The 17819-nt window shown below is 40.1% G+C and overlaps 1 protein-coding gene across 3 annotated transcripts in view; it reads right to left on the bottom strand.

Moving 5' to 3' along the window:
* The window catches only part of DIP2C (disco interacting protein 2 homolog C), a 655995-nt gene that overhangs the window by 114723 nt on the left and 523453 nt on the right, over positions 1–17819 (bottom strand). For all 3 annotated transcript variants that reach the window (XM_049881664.1, XM_049881665.1, XM_049881666.1), the window contains 4 exons: positions 6410–6533; positions 5705–5826; positions 4209–4320; positions 3979–4088 (listed from right to left, as the gene is read on the bottom strand). In XM_049881664.1, coding sequence (XP_049737621.1) covers positions 3979–4088; positions 4209–4320; positions 5705–5826; positions 6410–6533 — 468 coding nt within the window. The remainder of the gene's footprint in view (positions 1–3978; positions 4089–4208; positions 4321–5704; positions 5827–6409; positions 6534–17819) is intronic.

Genomic DNA, 17819 nt, shown 5'->3' with positions numbered 1-17819 from the left:
GGTCCTCCAGGACCTAGTAAGTTCTAGCAGTTGAAATAATGATTATCTTGCATTTGAATACCAGCTTAGGACATAAAGAGATTCTAGTGCAACCCCTACAACAACCCTGTAAAGTAGGTAGGAATGACATTACCTTCTATGTTCACCTCTCCTAGGTAGGTACCACGTCTCATTCATTTTACATCTCCTGGGCCCAACACAGTACCTGTCATACAATAAGCGGTCCTAATACATGTTGAATGACTCACTCCTCACTTTATTGATTAGAAAATGGATGCTCTGAGGAGTTAAAGAGTTTTTTTAAAGTCGCACAAATTAGTGCTGTAATTAGAACACAGGCCTTCTAACACCTGACCCTCGGACAGACTAGTACTTTGAGGGTGATCAAAATCCAATCTCAGCACCTTAATTAAAACTATACACCAAAGAGCTTCCCTCTTCTCTCCCCTTCTCCAATTCCAGTAATACTCCCACTCTAGTCACCACGTGCATTATTTTAAAGTACTGTAACATGTATCTAATAAAATTAATTTTCTTATAGACACTTCTTAGCCAATCATACCTAAGTGGAAAAAGAAAGTAAAAAAGGACAGAAAACTTCACCAAATTTCACAAGTGGTTTTCAAACATGTTGCAAGTGAATTTGAAGCAGCGTTTCGTACAACATTAAATGGGAAGCAGCGCGGAACACTGTGATAATCAGGGATGCTCAGCCAAATGCCTGGGAAAGGCTCATGAATCACTCCACCAAGACAGGTGGTAGACACCAGGGGGTCAGGGAGGGGTGGGAACTTTCCACTGTGAAAACACTGGATCCTCGTTGCAAGTTCTGTCCCAAATAAGGTTCCATCATGGACATTTACTGAATTCAGACATGAAAATGAAGAATTATTCTAGAATATAAAACAAAAGTAGTTCTTTTTAGGCTGCTTTCAAAGCTACAATACTTGTTTAAAAGAAAAATGAGGCTGGACTTAATAAATATCCCTACAACCTCTTGCCTCCCAGGATTAGGAGTTAATAAAATCCTAACTATCCAAATTACCTGTATACTGAGCTTAGCAACTAAAACAAATCTTTACTGAATCCTTTCCTCTGTGCAAGGCACTCTTTGCATCTTGAGAACAGTTCTTCAGCTCAGCTCTGCAAACATAAATATACCGAGTGCTTGTTATGTTGTGTTAGGAGCTAGGGATATAGAAAGAAAGTGTGGCCTCTGCCCTCAAGGAGTTTACAATCTAGTGGGAAATTCAGAGACATGGCAGATAACTGCAGTATCTGTGGGTACTTTGTGTGCACAGAGTGTAAAGACGGCAGAAAGAAAGAAGTGCTCCTGGGTCTTGAACGATGAATAAGAGATGACAGGTTTTGACACGTAACAAGAATGGTAACAGGGTAGGAAACAAGTAGCTAAGAAAGCTGCATGTCTAATTTCTAAACTCATTCAATCTTGGACCCCGCCAACATTAGAAACCAAAAAACCCAAATACAGTATTTTTCTAGAGCCTCCTATTAAGACAAATCTCCAATTCTTATCAAGACAAACTCAGACTTAGATGAGGAATTAGTTTTCCAGAAGCCCAAAACAACAAACTAATAATCTATTCTAAAAGAGACATGGAGAACAGACAGGTCAATGTAGAGGAATTAAGGATGAGGCCAACTGTATTTATTTCTGGAATGCGTGGTGTGACTTGTCTTGGGCAGATTTACCTTCTAGTGCAGTTTTGCTCTGGCTGATGTTAAAATTAATGTCCATTCCCTGGGCACACATCAACTGCACACATAAGTGAGAGTGAGCAGGAAAGGTGTTCCAGAAGAATATTCGGTAGCATGGGAAAGCCACCATGGGTTTTAAAATAGCCTGTGGGGAAATCCATAAGGTGATTAATCTAAAGTAAACTGTAGATGTTACTTGGGTCTTCTCTATGACTTTCTTGTTGTTCTCAAGGAAATGTATATTTGTGACCTGTTAGGAAACCTTCTGAGTTCAAATCCACACTTTTAAGCAGGTAGTATTATAAAATTTAAATTAAACATAAAAACACACACCTCATGGGTTTTACTCAAAATCAGGCATTTGATAGTGCCCACTATGGTAAACAGTTTACTGGACAAAGTTGTCTCTTCTAACTTCTATGGTAGTAACTGAACTCTCAGTAATATTTTTGTCCAAGAGCTGAAATTAAATCAAAATGTATTTCTGAGTAGAGTGGTTACCTCTGTAATCTACGAGGCACAGAGGTAGGAGAGATTTCCATCAGGAAGAGACTTTCAGCCAGAAGATTTCAGCTTACCTTTTATCTCTTAGTATTTTAACCACATGGATTTTTCATTACTCAGTATCACAGTATATTTTACTTCAGGTATTTATCAAAAAAGTCAAATGGCCAAAAGTTTAAGATAAACTTTTATAACTCTGAGAGAAATTCTAGTTATCTCTCTGGCTTTTCTAGGAGCCCTGGTGGCACAGTGGTTAAGAGTTCAGCTGCTAACCAAAAGGTTGGCAGTGTTAAATCCACCAGCCCTATGGGGGCAATTTTACTCTATCCTATAAGGGTCACTATGAATCAGAATCGGCTTGACGGCATCGGGTTTTGGTTTTTTGGTTATACTTAGATTAGGAAGCCTGGTGGCACAGTGGTTAAGAGCACAGGGTGTTAACCAAAAGGCTGGCATTTCAAACCTACCAGCCACTCCTTGGAAACCCTATGGGGCAGCTGTACTCTGTCCTATAGGGTTGCTATGAGTTGGAATCAACTGGAGAGCAACAGGTTGGTGTATTTATACTTAGATTAAGGAGTCCTGGGTGGCACAAATGGTTAAGCACTTGGGTACTAACCAAACCATAAGGTTGGCAGTTCCAACCCCCCCAGATGTGCCTCAGAAGAAAGGCCTGGTGATCTGCTTCCAAAAGGTCACAGCCTTAAAAACCCTATGGAGCAGTTCTACTGTGCAACACATGCAGTTGCCATGAGTTGGAGCGGACTCAATGGTAACTGGTTTGGTTTTTTTGGTTTTATACTTAAGTTGAATCATCCGAAAGTAACAAACTTAGGGTACATTATTTCTGTTTTATGTATCCCTGCTTTGTGTAAAAATATCTTTACTGAATCCAGATTTAATAACACAGGACCCTTCCATAGACAGGAAAATGCTCTGATCCAAAGTTAAGTGTTTCCCTTGGGGGTATGACAGCAGGAGGCTCAAAGCTAATTCAGTGCTCTAGTAACTAACTCATCTTGGTCTGAAAATACATGTTTGTTTCTTTTAAATAGCTCTTGAAAAGTATTTTGTTTTTTATTGTACCTTGTTACACTAGCGCAAATTCTACTAAAATGTAGATTAAAAAAATGTAGATACACTATGAAAACTAAACAAAGAAAAGAATGCAAACTCATCACGCAGACCCCAGAAGTCAGAAATACTAGGAAAATGGCTTCTTGTGGCTACAGAAGAATCCAACGGCTCCGTGTTGAACCTCCGTGAGGACGTGCCCTAAGCTTTACGGGCCGTAATTCTGGATGGCATATGCAGTAGCTCCATTCTTTGCTAGGAACAAGGATCACTGCAGTCGTAATGGACAGCCCTCTGGCAGGTTACAATAGGGCTCCAAACTAAAACAGAAAGCAGCCTCAGTGTACAGAGCTTCACCAAAGGCAGAATACTAGAGCTGGGAACCAGCAAGCACGCAGCACGTATGCAGTGATCTATCATGGGTTAGCAAGGCTTTGTTCACAGAAAAAATAATGGGAATGTTTGCAGAGAATCTGTCATTCGAGTTGGCTAATTCAGATAGAAAAACTGAAGCAGATGTACATTTAATAGCTTGACTGAAGCTTAGCTTCATTTATAGCTCTTCAGGTTTCAGTGAGAGTACCTACCAGAATCATATTGCACATGAAAATACAAACTGACAACAGAGGCGTGCTTGCCAACTGTGTGTCACTGTGATTATGATGACTGTCTGTTTCTCACCTTTACTCCAGCTAGCATCCCAGTTGTGGATACGCTAAAATCAAGATAAGCTAGTGTATCTGGGTTAGAAGGCTTGTAGATCTGGGCAGGCCGCTTCTTTGGCAAATCATCTAGAGATAAAAACAAAGCTATCAGTGTGTCTGATCTAATTAAAAATATATATAAGCAAACAAACTTCCAATGCAAACTTATCCAGTTTCCAACCAGATCTAACCAGTTCAAATACATACCTGTGTCCAGTATGGGGGGCCATGTCCTGACGTCTACAGCTGCTGCTGCCTCTCTGGACCGTAACAATTTACATATTAGCTGTGTTGTCATTAAACAGGCCGAGCGACTCACCTGAGGGTCGGAGAACAAAGTAGGTACACTGAAGTCCACGTGACGTAGTGAATGAACGTAAGCCACAGATGAAAGTACTGATTGAGTGCTCATCAGGCACACATTAAATGGAGCTCTGGATAAGCAAATCAGATTACCATGAATAGTGTTTCTTCTTTAAAGACAGTCCTGGGAAAGCTGAGGCACAAGACAGCTAGGAAGCTGATTACGGGAGCACACGGATGAAGTAAAGGGGGAATGAGAAACCTGTACATGTGCTCCGAAGTTTCCCTGGCTAAGTAGGTTCCACAGTGTTCTGATCACACTCAGAAAAGCATCTAAACTAACTGTGCTCACCATTAAACCCATCGCCGTCGAGTCGATTTCAACTCATAGCAACTCCATAGAGTTTCCACTGCTGTAAATGTCTGTAGAAGCAGACTGCACAACTTTCTCCCATGAAGCCGCTGACCTTTCAGTTAGCAGTTGAAAGCTTTAACCACTGCACCACCAGGGCTCTCACCATTAGCTCTGTTAATTTTTATGTTCTATTGTATCTGTTAGATGTGTCACATATGTCCAGGTATATAACAAACATTTTCTAACAGGAGTAGCCATCATCATGAAAGTACTCCAACACAATTATATGAAGTCTAACTTTGGGGGCAGAACATTGGTATTATTCTCTATTCCCAAATCATTTTGTCTCTTGTGGTTCTCCTCTAAGGATGGGGGGTGAGGGGAGAAGATCATAACCCTCTCATGCTTCCCCATGAGTAAAAACAAAACAACCACCACAACAACAAAAACCCCAACAAATCTATAGTTTCAAAAAAGATAAGGAAACTCCTAAAACTTAAGGAAAACCTTTTTTAAAAGTATTTCATTTTTACTTGGTTTGGTTAGCTCAGCTGGGTTTGGTGCAGTAGCTCACAGTAATATTAGTAATGCCAGAACTGCCCCCGTAGGGTTCCCAAGGCTGTAATCTTTACGGAAGTAGAATGATACGTCTTCTTCCATGAAGCAGCTGCTGGGTTTGAACTGCTGACCTTTTGGTTAGCAGCTGAGCACTTTAACCACTGTGTCACCAGGGCTCCTTTTGCTTTCCCTAGGGTACCTTAAATTTGAAGCTGCCGGAGTAGTTGTTATACCACTTGGCCCTTAATTCCGTACAGAAATTTAAATCTTGGTTCTAGAACTAGATTACAAGCTCCCTGAAGGCAGAGACCATATGTCCTACTGTGTGACTCCACAGGCAGGCACACACATACTCCCATGGCCCACACACACAGCCAGCACCCTTCACTAGAAGATTTCATAGTCTACGTCCACCAGAGTGAACACGGAATAACGGATCTACAAGCTCAGCGCTCAGATCGAGGGGACATTTCCAGGTCTTTGTTACCTCCACGATCATCTTTACAGTAGGTAACGTTGTTGCGATGTTCTGTGGATGTGGAGGGCGGACTGTTATTGGGACACAGCCTGCATACAGGCAGCCATAAAATGCTGCAATCAGGTCTATTCCTACACAAGGGAGAAAACAAACATTTTTACATGAAACAAAAGCTGATCATCCCTGTTAACGTAAATACTATTACGGAATAAATGAGAAGGTTAAGTGAGCAACGAAGCCCTCTAACAAACTCCTTGTTCGGTCCCTGCGGGGTTTTGTGAAGCTTCAGTAATCACTTTTGTATGGTCTGTTATTTCAGGCATGAGATGCCAACGATGGCCAGGAGTGTAATTTCTATAAGGAATTACTTGACTTCATGATTACCAATTCAGTAGTTAAAAATTTAACCATGATCAATTAAATGAACTGTATCAGATATCTAATAAAACAAATTTGGGTACAAAAGGCTTCGTAAAAAGTTACTTTATTTAAGCCTCTAAAAGTACGCAGCATGTTCCCTCTATGTGGCTGTAACTAGACACACAGGAACCCAGTTAGAATCAAACTGGATATAGTGTAAATGTGCTGTGCTAATGCAGCCAGTCTGTTCATCATGTACCACTGTGCAATAAGGGCCTCTTTTTTTTTTTTTTTTTTCCTCTAGGGGCTCTGACTGGATCTCTCTGGGGTTCAACATAAGCCACGTTTTTTTACCTGGTGGGTAGACTAAAGCAACGTGATCTCCATCTTGCAAGTGCCCTCGTTCCATCAGCATCACGGCTATCTTCTCAGCTCGTTTATGAAGCTGGACACAAGTCAATGAGTTTGCTATTGTACCCTGAATATTAGAAGGACAAGGGGTTCAGTAAGAATTTTTTAAAATAACATCTTTATTGAGATATAATTCACATACAAGTCACTTATTTAAAATGTTTAATTCAATGATTTTTAGTATATTCACAGAGTTACACAACCATCACCATAATTTTAGAATATTTTCATCACACCCACCCCAAAATCTCATGCCCTTAGGTTTCCTCTGGTGCAAACGGTTAAGTGCTTGACTGCTAACCAAAAGATTGGTGGTTCGAACCTACCCAGAGGTGCCTAAGAAGACAGGCCTGGCAATCTGCTTCTGAAAGGTCACAGCCTTGAAAACCCTATAGAACAGTTCTGCTCTGCATACACGGGATCACCATGAGTCAGAATAAACTTGACGGCAACTAACAACAATAATTAGCAGTCACTCCCCTTTCAATCCACTAAGAACTTAAGGTTTCCCTGATCAATAAATTGTTTCTTTCCTCTCTGAGCATCAGTGTGTACTTATGAGATAAACACTGAGATTGATCTGGTTAGGATAAACGGGGCCATGCTAAAACACTGAAGAGGCACCTGGGTATATTAGGGATAATAAAAACACTTTAAAAATTAATTACCTGAACTTAAAAAAAAAAAAAAAAAGCTGAGATTATATATCTCAACTTAGTGACTTTGGGACTTACAGTGTAGTATGGGCAGTAAGAATTAATATAAATCTATAGGACTCATACTTTAATAAATAAGATTCATTTAAAAAGTTTTTTAAATAAAAAGATCATTTCAAAAGGCAAAAAACTAAGAAAACAAGAACAAAAAAAAAAAGAAAAAAGCACCAGTCAAAAAGGAAAAAAAAAAAAGCTAGCTGTCAAACTCAATTGCATGTAGATTTTTCAAACACCCGAAAACACATTTGGATTGAAAAGTGCCTTAAGAAATGGTTGCTGGGGAAAATCAGTAGCAAAATAAGTACTAAGAAACATCCGAATAGTATGGGAGTCACTCTTAGGAAATGCAAACAAAACTATGAATACATTGTAAATGATAAACACAAACTTAACAAAAAGTTTTTCCTGAGGATACACTTTACAATCACAGCTCACCTGCACCAATACGCAAGTGTAATGAAATAAGCTACTTAAAAACTGCTTAGACTCCAGAGGCTGAAAAATGATCATTGCCAGTCTGGGCTAAATAATTTTTATTTAAGTAGGTGGTCAAAGAAGAGAATGTTGGTGGGGAAAAACAGAAGAAGTTAGTTAGCAGAGAATCAGAGATTTGACGCAAACACAGGTAGGTGTTCTGAATCCTAGTGGTAAGCATAGAGAAAGATGTCCAATTGGTAAAGTGCAGTATGGAGTCAATCATATGGAATAAGGAAAGCATTTTAAGGATAAAAGTGACCAGAGTTCTTTGGGGCTATTCAGGAACAGTGGTGATCTTAGTGACATGGTCATGTCAGGGGAATCTGGTGGGCATGTAAGAGAATATTTTATAATGTGTCAACATAAAACTACCAGCACCCGATTTTACCGAAAGTTTCACAAAACAAACTGATTATCATATCTAGCTCTGGGAGGCTCCCAACACCTTAACAGCTCCTTCCTTCAGACACAGAGAACCAGGGGATACAACGGAGGGGGGAACTTGTGAGAAATTTCCCAATTAGTTGCCAAGTCAGGTCTTCAGACTCCTACTCCCCCAAAGTTGTCACTCAGTTTCTTGCAAGGAGGAGAGATTTAGCTTACATTTCTATGCACTGAGTCTTCGCTTCACACACATTTTCCTTTATTACTTTTCCCCTTACATAAGGTAAAAAAACAAGAAAATAGAAACAGATACACAGAGTGGAAGAGCAAGAGAGAACATGACAATGAGAGGTTAAAAAAAAGATCTATGTTATACAAAAAAAAAAAAAAAAAATTTTTTTTTTTTTAAATGTTATACAGGAGTCAAAGAAAACAAACCAAAAAGTTAAAATTTGGCAGTCTTCAAAAGCAAGCCGTTCTAAGTGCATTCACTCAGCGAAACCCAAGAAAACGACTGTACTCCAGTGTACTTCGGGCTCTTCAAAGTGAAGACGTAGCAAAGATCCAAAGCAAAGCTGATTGTGAGGCCAAATTGGTGGTGGTGGGGAGACCCCATTCATGGCTACACTTGGTATCTGGAAAGACAGGTTAGCTGTCTTGGGTGTGGCCGGTTTTTTTAACTGGAAAGTAGCACATGGCTCACCATTACTAAATAAAATGGATTACGTCTCATTATTTGGGGTTGCCATGGCATCAAGAAATGCTGTGAGTACTGGCTCATCCTTCTCTTCCCATTGAGGCAGCTCTTCCTGTTACCTAGGGTTCACTCACCCACCCTGTTGCCCAGTGCTACAGTATGCCTGTCTTCACACAATGCTATCTGAAACAAGTATTCTCCATTCAGCTTCTGGAACACATTTTTCCCCCCATCTTCTGGAAAGGAGAAGCTAATCCTCTATCAATAATCAGCTTTTCTGCCAGAGGACAATCCCTACTCTAAAGACAAAACATTTCATTTTCAGGGGTCATGAGATTTGAGAGGCTTGGGTGACTCACAATCAGCAGCCAAGAGTGTATTTCAAAATATTTTTACACCCTGGTTCAAGAAAATTTCCATTCACTTAAAAACACGAAGTTTAATCCGCATGCAGCCTTCTGAGAGATACTTTTCACAAGGCTGTTTGCCACTTTCAATGGTTAATCCAATAACAAACAGGAAATCCTCAAGTCACACTCTGGAACACTGGTGTGGAGGAGTGGCACCTGGGAGGGTGTTAGGCTCTCAAATCAGCATGTAGTGTGATGGGCAGTTAATCAAAATCGTCTGCAAAAAGTCCTTAGGACTGTGCTGGAGCGAGGCATCCTGTTTCATATTAAGTCCGCCACAATCAGGTTTTCCTCCACAGGCAGAAATGGAAGCCGTGTATTGGCTGACCACTAGATGCAGTGATTGTCTTGCATTTAAAGGACATGTTGGATGAAAAATGTTCCTGTTTGAACAATGGAGTTACTCTCAGCCAGACAAGGTGCTTACACTGGGAAAGAATGGGGGAACGAGAACCAGGGAGTGGAACTGCCGATGCAGGTCACCTTCTCTCTTACCCTCACCCAGGACACTGCGGTATTTACTCATGGAGTGGTTTGGCAGGCCCGAATGCCCACACCATTTTAATCATATTTTTCTTTCTTTTTCTCTTTGCCCCAGATGGCAAGGTTGAATCTGTATAGGGTGAAATACTTATGACATGACTCCACCATACAGTAAGTCTACAATGTGACACACACCACAGCGAACTCCTATGGCATGGTTCATCACCACTCGTTCTTTGGTAATCTCAATACAAACTTTTACCTCAAGAGAAATACCACTGATTTTCAGTTACACATTCCATTTTCCAAAGTACTAGTTGCTAAGAAAAAAAAAAAATGTTACACACAAGTGGCTCCAGACCCACAGTGTAATTCACCTGGCATTCTCATCAGCACTTGTGAGGGAAAGCTGGAGTTTTCCATACAGAAACCAACACGCCTGATAGGAAGTTACAGCAAAATCAGTTCACTACGGCTGACCTTTATTAAAAGAAATCTTAGGAGGTATTTTGACAGAATGGTGATGCAGGGTAACCCACCCACTGAATACCTATTCTAAAGACAAAAAATTTCAGTTGCCAGGAACGTACATCTGTTACCATTTTAAAGTTTTACGTTAAATTAAATAAAAACTGGAAAACTATTAAGCAATGAATAAAAAGTCAAATGGGATTTATATTTTAAATTCTGAAGAAGTTACTGCAACGAAAGCAAAAAACATTACACGAGTTGGCTGTGGCACTGAAAACAATCTCTTCTTCACCAAAGAATCTGTGTCTTCCCTGATTCACATGGTGAATTACTAAGGAAAACACCAACCCTCCTTTTCTGGGGAGTGAATTAATGAATTATCTGGGAGCAACAAGTCCCCATAAGAAAACAATCGTGAATTGCATTCACCTTAATTTCAACTTCGGAAGGTAAAAAAATTAAAGTTTAAAAAAATGCCACTGGCTTACTTTGTGGGCACTTGGGAAGAAGCAACTAAATATTCTGTAGATGTAAAGCACTGGGGAGAAAAATCTCAGTGATGGGAACTAGCACAGTTAACACGCCATTACTGCAGCATACTTCTAATGCAGCTAATAAAAAACAGTAGGTTAAACAGAAAGAGCTGGCTGTTGTTTCTGCTTTAAAAAATAAATAACAGATGCTCTTCTATATGTAAACAAGTCCCCAAAATATAAGTTTTCCATGATTTGCTTCCTACTATAAAGCTTGCACAAGAACACGTCCCAATTTATTACACTGGCCGTGGAGGACAGCCTATGAACAAACACCCTTCTTGCAACAAACAGGAAGCATCGCTCATGCCTGTGGGCCAAGGGTTCAATCATTTTAGAAGAGTCTACGATCAAGGAGAGTGGGGGAAGTGGTGGTGCTCATAATAAACCTGACTGCGGTGTTCACGCAGTTGTCACTAGCCGTGTGTGGCTACTGAGCAGGTAAAATGTGGCTGTTGCCACAGGTGAAACTGTATGTTGGAAATACTGAGTAAAATTAAATATATTAAATGAATCTCACCTGTTTCTTTTTACGTTTTAAAATGCTGCTTCTGAAAAAGTTAAAATTATGCATGTGGCTTGTGTTACGTTTCTACTGTACGGACAGTGCTGGGCTAGAAGGTTGCTTTAAGTAGAAATCACAGTATAATAATCATAAAAATAATACTTGGGGCTTTTTTTATAAATGTATATACGAGGTCCCTGGAGAAGGATATCATGCTTGGTAGAGGGTCAGTGAAAAAGAGAAGACCCTTGATAAGATGGAGTGACACAGTGGCTGCAACAATGGGCTCAAACACAGCAACGGTTGTGAGGATGGCGCAGGACTGGATGGTGTTTCCTTCTGTTTTGCACAGGGTCACTGTGCTTAAGAGCCGACGTGATGGCACCCGACAACTGTATGAGGTAGTGGAGGGTGGGGAACTGTTATGGATTGAATTGAGTCCCCCCCAAAAAATATATGTTGTAAATCCTAACCCCTATACCTGTGGATGTAATCCCATCTGGGAATAGGGTTTTCTGCTATGTTAATGATGCCATATCAGTGTAGGATGTGTCTAAAATCAATCACTTTTGAGACATAAAAAGAGCGAATTAGGCACAGAAGCAAAGAAACACAGAAGGGGGAAGACAGATGCCATGCCATTATGAAAATTGCCAAGGAACCAAGGAACAGAAGCTGAAAAGACATAAGGACCTATCCCCAGAGCAGACAAAGAGGGAAAATCTTCCGCTAGAGCTGGTGCCCTGGATTCAAACTTCTAGACTCCTCAACTGTGAGAAAATAAATTTGTTTGTAAAAGCCACCCACTTGTGGCAGTTGTTAAAGCAGCACTAGGTAACTAAGACAAGGACTAATGCAGATGCTTGGCCTTGGCCCTTTTAGAAGAATAACCTACAGCTCAAACTGCTATTATGATCCTTCAGATAGTTTAAAAGAGAACTGTCTCCATAACAAGACAGCCGTGGGGAACAGCAGGTCACATCTAAAAGGCAAGGGTCTCCTTGGGCTGTGCTTTCTCCACGACAGCCTAAAACAAATTCATTCATGTCTTTGATTCTCACCAGCCAGCCTCACCTGATTTTCTCTAATGTTTCTAATGAGAAGTCCATTTTAGGGTGCTTCAGTCATGTCCAGTAAACACAATTTTCCAAAAGATCCAGTGTCTGACTATAGCAAATGACTATGACCACAGGGATTATGAGCACATGGGCGCAGGAAGGTCACACGGGGACTGGCAGGCTGTACATCGAGCCTAGTGCTCTGGCATCACTCCAGCAATCTGGCAGGTCTCCTTCACATTCCTACTTCCCAATATTACATTTAGTTAGAATATCTCTATCTTCCTCCCACCAATGGGACGTATTGTCTATGAACACATGCAAAATCATTCCGAAATCTTTGCAGAACTGGAGGATTTACTACTTTTTAAGCTACCTATTTATACTTGCAGATAGTTTGGGAACAGACATTCATCCACTCTGCAAATATCAGGCAATGCTGGGGAAGGTTTAAAAAGATGATTCCGATGTGACTTTTGCTTTTAAGCTGCTTACAGTTTATGGAAGACACCATATAAACACAGGGAGAAAACACGTTTAGCTGAAGGGATCTGAGATGGTACACGCTGAGACGACTAGCATGTGAGACAGAGGCTGCGGCTAGGACTGTAGATCTGAGTCATCACTGTGGAGGTGACACCGGAGTCTCAGGAGACTCAGGAAACTATGGAGAAAGAACAGAGGCACGAACAGTCTCTAGAAGAAATGCTACCTTCAGAGCACAAGAAAAGTCAGGGAGTGACTAAAGAGGAATTATGACCTGTCACAGAAGCAGAGGAAGGAGAACAGGTCAACTATGCTAGCAAAGGGGAATTTATCTGTATTTATAGGTTCAGGAAGGGTCCAATGCAGAAAAGAGACGGAACATACAAGGCAGGCATAATCTCATATACACGGACTCATGGTAACCATATGGGGCTTCAAAAAATCCTAGGTCTATGCTATGACTTTTATTACTGTGCGGTTGTGAGCATGAATTGCATCCCTAGGTGGTACAAACAGTTAAGCACTCAACTAGTAACCAAAAGGATGGTGCATGGTGGAAAAAAGGCCTAGAGATCTATTTCCATAAGATTACAGTCATTGAAAACCCTACGGAACACAGTTCTGCTCTGAAACACATGGGGTCACCGTGAGTCAAAGTTGACTCAATGACAACTGGTTTGGTTTGGCTCGGTTTTGTGAGCCTAAATAGCAGCAGAAAACGTCAAATGAAGGTAAAGGTTAAGTCAAAGGGAAAGAAGAACTTCATTAGACAATGCTAAATAAGAATACTGGCAAAATTTGTTGTTAGATGCTGCTAAATTGGCTCCAACTCATGGAGACCTTATGTATAACAGAACTAAACACTGCCCGGTCCTGTGTCATCTTCATTATCATGGGTATGTTCGAGTCCATTATTGCAGCTACTGTGTCAATTCATCTCACTGAGGGTTTCTCTCATTCTCACTGGCCCTCTATCAAACATGATATCAAAATATCAAAAAAAGTCAAAATAGTAATTGGTAAAAAGTGACGATTTTCTATATAAAGAAGTCCAATGAATTGGCAACTATTTCTTCAGACTCTGGGGAACGGTTTTGAGCAGATACAATGAATAAACTGACTAGTGTGACCAACTCAGCATACATAACCATTTCAGGATCATACGCACATGCTATGTCTGAGGTGGCACAGTGGTTAAGGTGCTTGGCTGCTAACCAAATGGTCCACGTTTGAACCCACCAGCCAGTCTACGGGAAAAAGGTGTGGCAGTCTGTTTCTGTGAAGATTTACAGCCTTGGGAACCCTGTGGTGCAGTTCTACTCTGTCTTACAGGTTCGTTGTGAGTCAGAATCGGCTTGATGGCACTGGGTGGATGACTGAGAAGGAGGAGGAGGAGGAGAGGTTATTTACATAAATAAATTGCTTGGAAAAATGGTCTGATACCTGAGTATACAAATTAGAGCTTCAGTGAATAAATGTTATTGCTGTCAATTGCTTGACCTGTAGTCAGTCTTCTACTTTAAGCTATGAGACACTTCCGTGCACTACAATTTTGATTTTAAGCGACTCTAAGCCATCATACTTCAAAAAACTATTTTTTTCTAACTATAAGTGTAGTGCATGCTCACTACATAAACTTGAGAACATAGAAAAGTACCACAAAACTCATCCCCCCAAATAATACTTTGCTAATATTTTGGTACATTTCATTTAGTCTTTCTCTGTTCATACACACAAAAAAATTTGTGTTTCCAACTGGAAAACAATATTTGAATTATATATCATGTTTTATCATCTGTTCAGAGTTCCCCATGCAACGAAATATTCTTCTAAAACATGATATTTAATTGCTGAAAAATATAGTAAACTATGAATATTTAAATTAATTTAGTCAATCTTATTTTTTGGATATTTAAGGCATTTCTAATTTTTCTAGTGTTATAAGTAATACTTGGTAAGAACATCTCTGAGTGTAAAGTTTTTTTTTTCTTTTTTGGAATACTGTATTTCCTTGGACAAAATTCCTATAGAAGTACAACTGCTGTGTACAATGTTACAAATGTGGTTGGAAGATACACACTAGCCACCTGCCCTCCAGGCATTTCCCTCCCCTGCTCTCCCACCCCTACAACCCTCACCAGGGGATATTTGGAAGTGCCTTATAATTGCTAAGGCCTACATCAAAAAAAAAAAAAAAAAAATGTGGTAAAATATATAACAACGACAACAACAAAAATCTTGCCATTTTAACCATTTTTAAGTGTCTGTCCCCAGTCCCTGGTCACCACTAATAAACTTTTGTCTCTGTGCATTTGCCTACTTAGATATTTCACATAAATGGAATCATTTGTGTCTGACTGATTTCACTCAGCATAACGTTTTCAAGGTTCATCCATGTGGTAGCACGTATCAGAACTTAATTTGTCTGTGGTTGAGTAATATTCCATTGTATGAATATACCACATTTTGTTTATCCATTCATCTGACATATGATTGTCCCACTTTTTAGCTATTGTGGATAATACTGCAATGGACACTGGTGTACAAGTCTCTGTTTGAATCCCTGCTCTCAAGTCTTTTGGGTTTATACCTAGGAGAGGAATTACTGAGTCATGTACTTTTTTTTTTTTATGGTAATTCCAACTTTTGGTGGAACTGCCTGTTTTCCACAGTGGCTACACCACTTTACATCCCCACCAACAGTGGTTGAGATTTCCAATTTCTCCACAAGCTTGCAAACATCTGTTATTTTCTATTTTTCTGGTAACAGTCACCCTAATGGGTGTGAAGCTGTATCTCATTGTGGTTTTAATGTGCATTTTCCTAATAACTAGCAGCACTGAGTATCTTTTAACGTGTGCTTATTGACCATTCGTATATCTTCTTTGGAGAAATGCCTACTCAAGTCCTAGCCCACTTTTTAATTGGACTGTTTTTTTGTTATTGAGTTGTAGTTCTTTATACACTCTGGGTGTTAAACTCTTACCTGATACACGGCTCCCAAACACTGTCTCCCAGCCTGTAGCCTGTCTCTGTGTTGATACAGTTCTTTGATGCACAAGTTTTTCATTTTGACGAAGTGTAATTTATTTTTTCATTTGTTGCTCATGTTTTGGAGTCTTATCTAAAAATTCACTGTCAAAAACAAGGTCTTGAGGCTTTACCCTTATATTTTCTTCTAAAAACCGAAGGTTTTAGTTCTTATTTGTAGGCTTTTGATCTATTTTGAGTTAATTTTTGCATATGATGTGAGGTGTAGATCCAGCTTCATTCTTCTGCATATGGTGATCCAGTTGTCTCAGCATCATTTATTGAAAAGACTGTTTTTCCCCATTGAATAGACTTGTACCCTCTTGGAAATAACTGGCCATATGTGTATGTGTCTATTTCTGTATTCAAATCCTATTTCAGCGGTCTGTATGTCTATCCTACCAAACTGTTTTGATTACAGTAGCTTTATAACACGTTTTGAAATCAGGACGCATGAGTCATTGTACTTCGTTCTTCTATTTCAAGATTGTTTTGGCTATTAAGGACCCCTTGCAATTCTATATTAACATTTTTATGATGATTGGCTTTTCCATTTCTGCAAAAAAGGTTCTTGGAATTTTGATAGGGATTGTGTTGAATCTGCAGATTGCTTTGGGTGGAAGTGACATCTTAACAATATTATATCTTCCAATCAATGAATATGGGATATCTTTCTATTTATTTTGTTTTTTCATTCCTTTCAGAAATGTTTTATACTTTTCACTGTATACATCTTTCACCTCCTTGGATAAATTTATTCCTAGGTATTTTACTCTTTTAGATGCATTGTAAATGGAATTGTTTTATTTCCTATTGTAAAAATGGCATGAGGGGAGTGTCTGACCTCCTCTAACTTCACAACGGGGAAGGAGAATCAAGATTAACAGCCCAAGGCTGATTGCTATGAGGTGGAGGTCAAACATGTCTCCTCTCTCCGCCATCTTTACCAACTCTGACACCAACTATCCCTCCCACAGCACTCTCTACTGGGTTTGATAATCCATTGCAATGGCCACAAAGAACTCGCAGTCAATATGATTACAGGGTTAATTAGGGAAGTAACAGGCTACAATTCAGGCTCAGGAACACTTAGGATACAGTTCTTCCATCAGGACAGCTTCTTCCCAACCGTGCTCACAGGCATGCTTCTCCCTGGCCCTAAGCCTCTAACCCAAAGGCACTTAGCTTTCTCTCTCCGTGGGTTGGGAATTCCCCTGCGCCATCTCCTGCTGCCGGTTCTCTGCTTCCAAGTCTCTCCTGTCAGGTCTCTTCTGCCACCACTTCTCACCATCTTCAGGGTTATAGCTCACTCTCTTGTCTCCTGGATCCAGGAGCTTCTAGTGCCAGGGTCCCGGGTCCAAAAGACGTGCTGGCTCCTGCCTGCTCTTCCTTGGTGGTGGTGGGGTCTTCTCTCTCCCGACTCCCCCGGGCAGCTCATTTCAAGCCCTGCTGGATGACAAAACTGACCAATACCTTTGGTGGGCCACAATTACCATATATGCACAGATCCACCCAATCATTTGGGTGGGAGTTATAAGACCATGGCCAGAAAGGCCACACACAAAAGTGATCCACCACACCGCACCTATTAAGGTAATTCATTGCTGATATACAGAAACATAACTGATTTTCGTGTGTTGATCTTGTATACTGCAACTTTGTTGAGTTCCTTTATTAGCTCTACTAGCTTTCTTGGGGATTCTTTGGGATTTTCTATATACAGGATCATATCGTCTTCAAATAGATTTTACTTCTTTTCTGTTTTGGATGATAACTTTTCCTTGACTGATTTTTCTGGCTACAGCTTCTAGTACATTGTTCAACAGCAGTTGTAGAAGTGGGCACCCTTGTCTTGTTCCTGGTCATAGACAGAATGCTCTCAGTTTTCCTCCATTTAGTATGTTAATTGTGGATTTTTCATAAATGTTCTTTATCATGTTGAGAATTTTGCCTTCTTTTCCTAGTTTGCTGAGTGTTTTTATCATAAAAGACTTTTAGATTTTGTCAAATTCCTTTTCTGCATCGATTGAAATGATCATGTAGTTCTTTTCCTTTGTTCTATTAATGTAGTGTGCTACACTGTTTTTCTCATGTTGAACCACT

Source organism: Elephas maximus, chromosome 4, assembly GCF_024166365.1.
Source record: "Elephas maximus indicus isolate mEleMax1 chromosome 4, mEleMax1 primary haplotype, whole genome shotgun sequence".
NCBI lineage: Eukaryota > Metazoa > Chordata > Mammalia > Proboscidea > Elephantidae > Elephas > Elephas maximus.
Note: the sequence above shows the minus strand (reverse complement) of the source record. Positions and strands in the feature narration are given on the sequence as shown.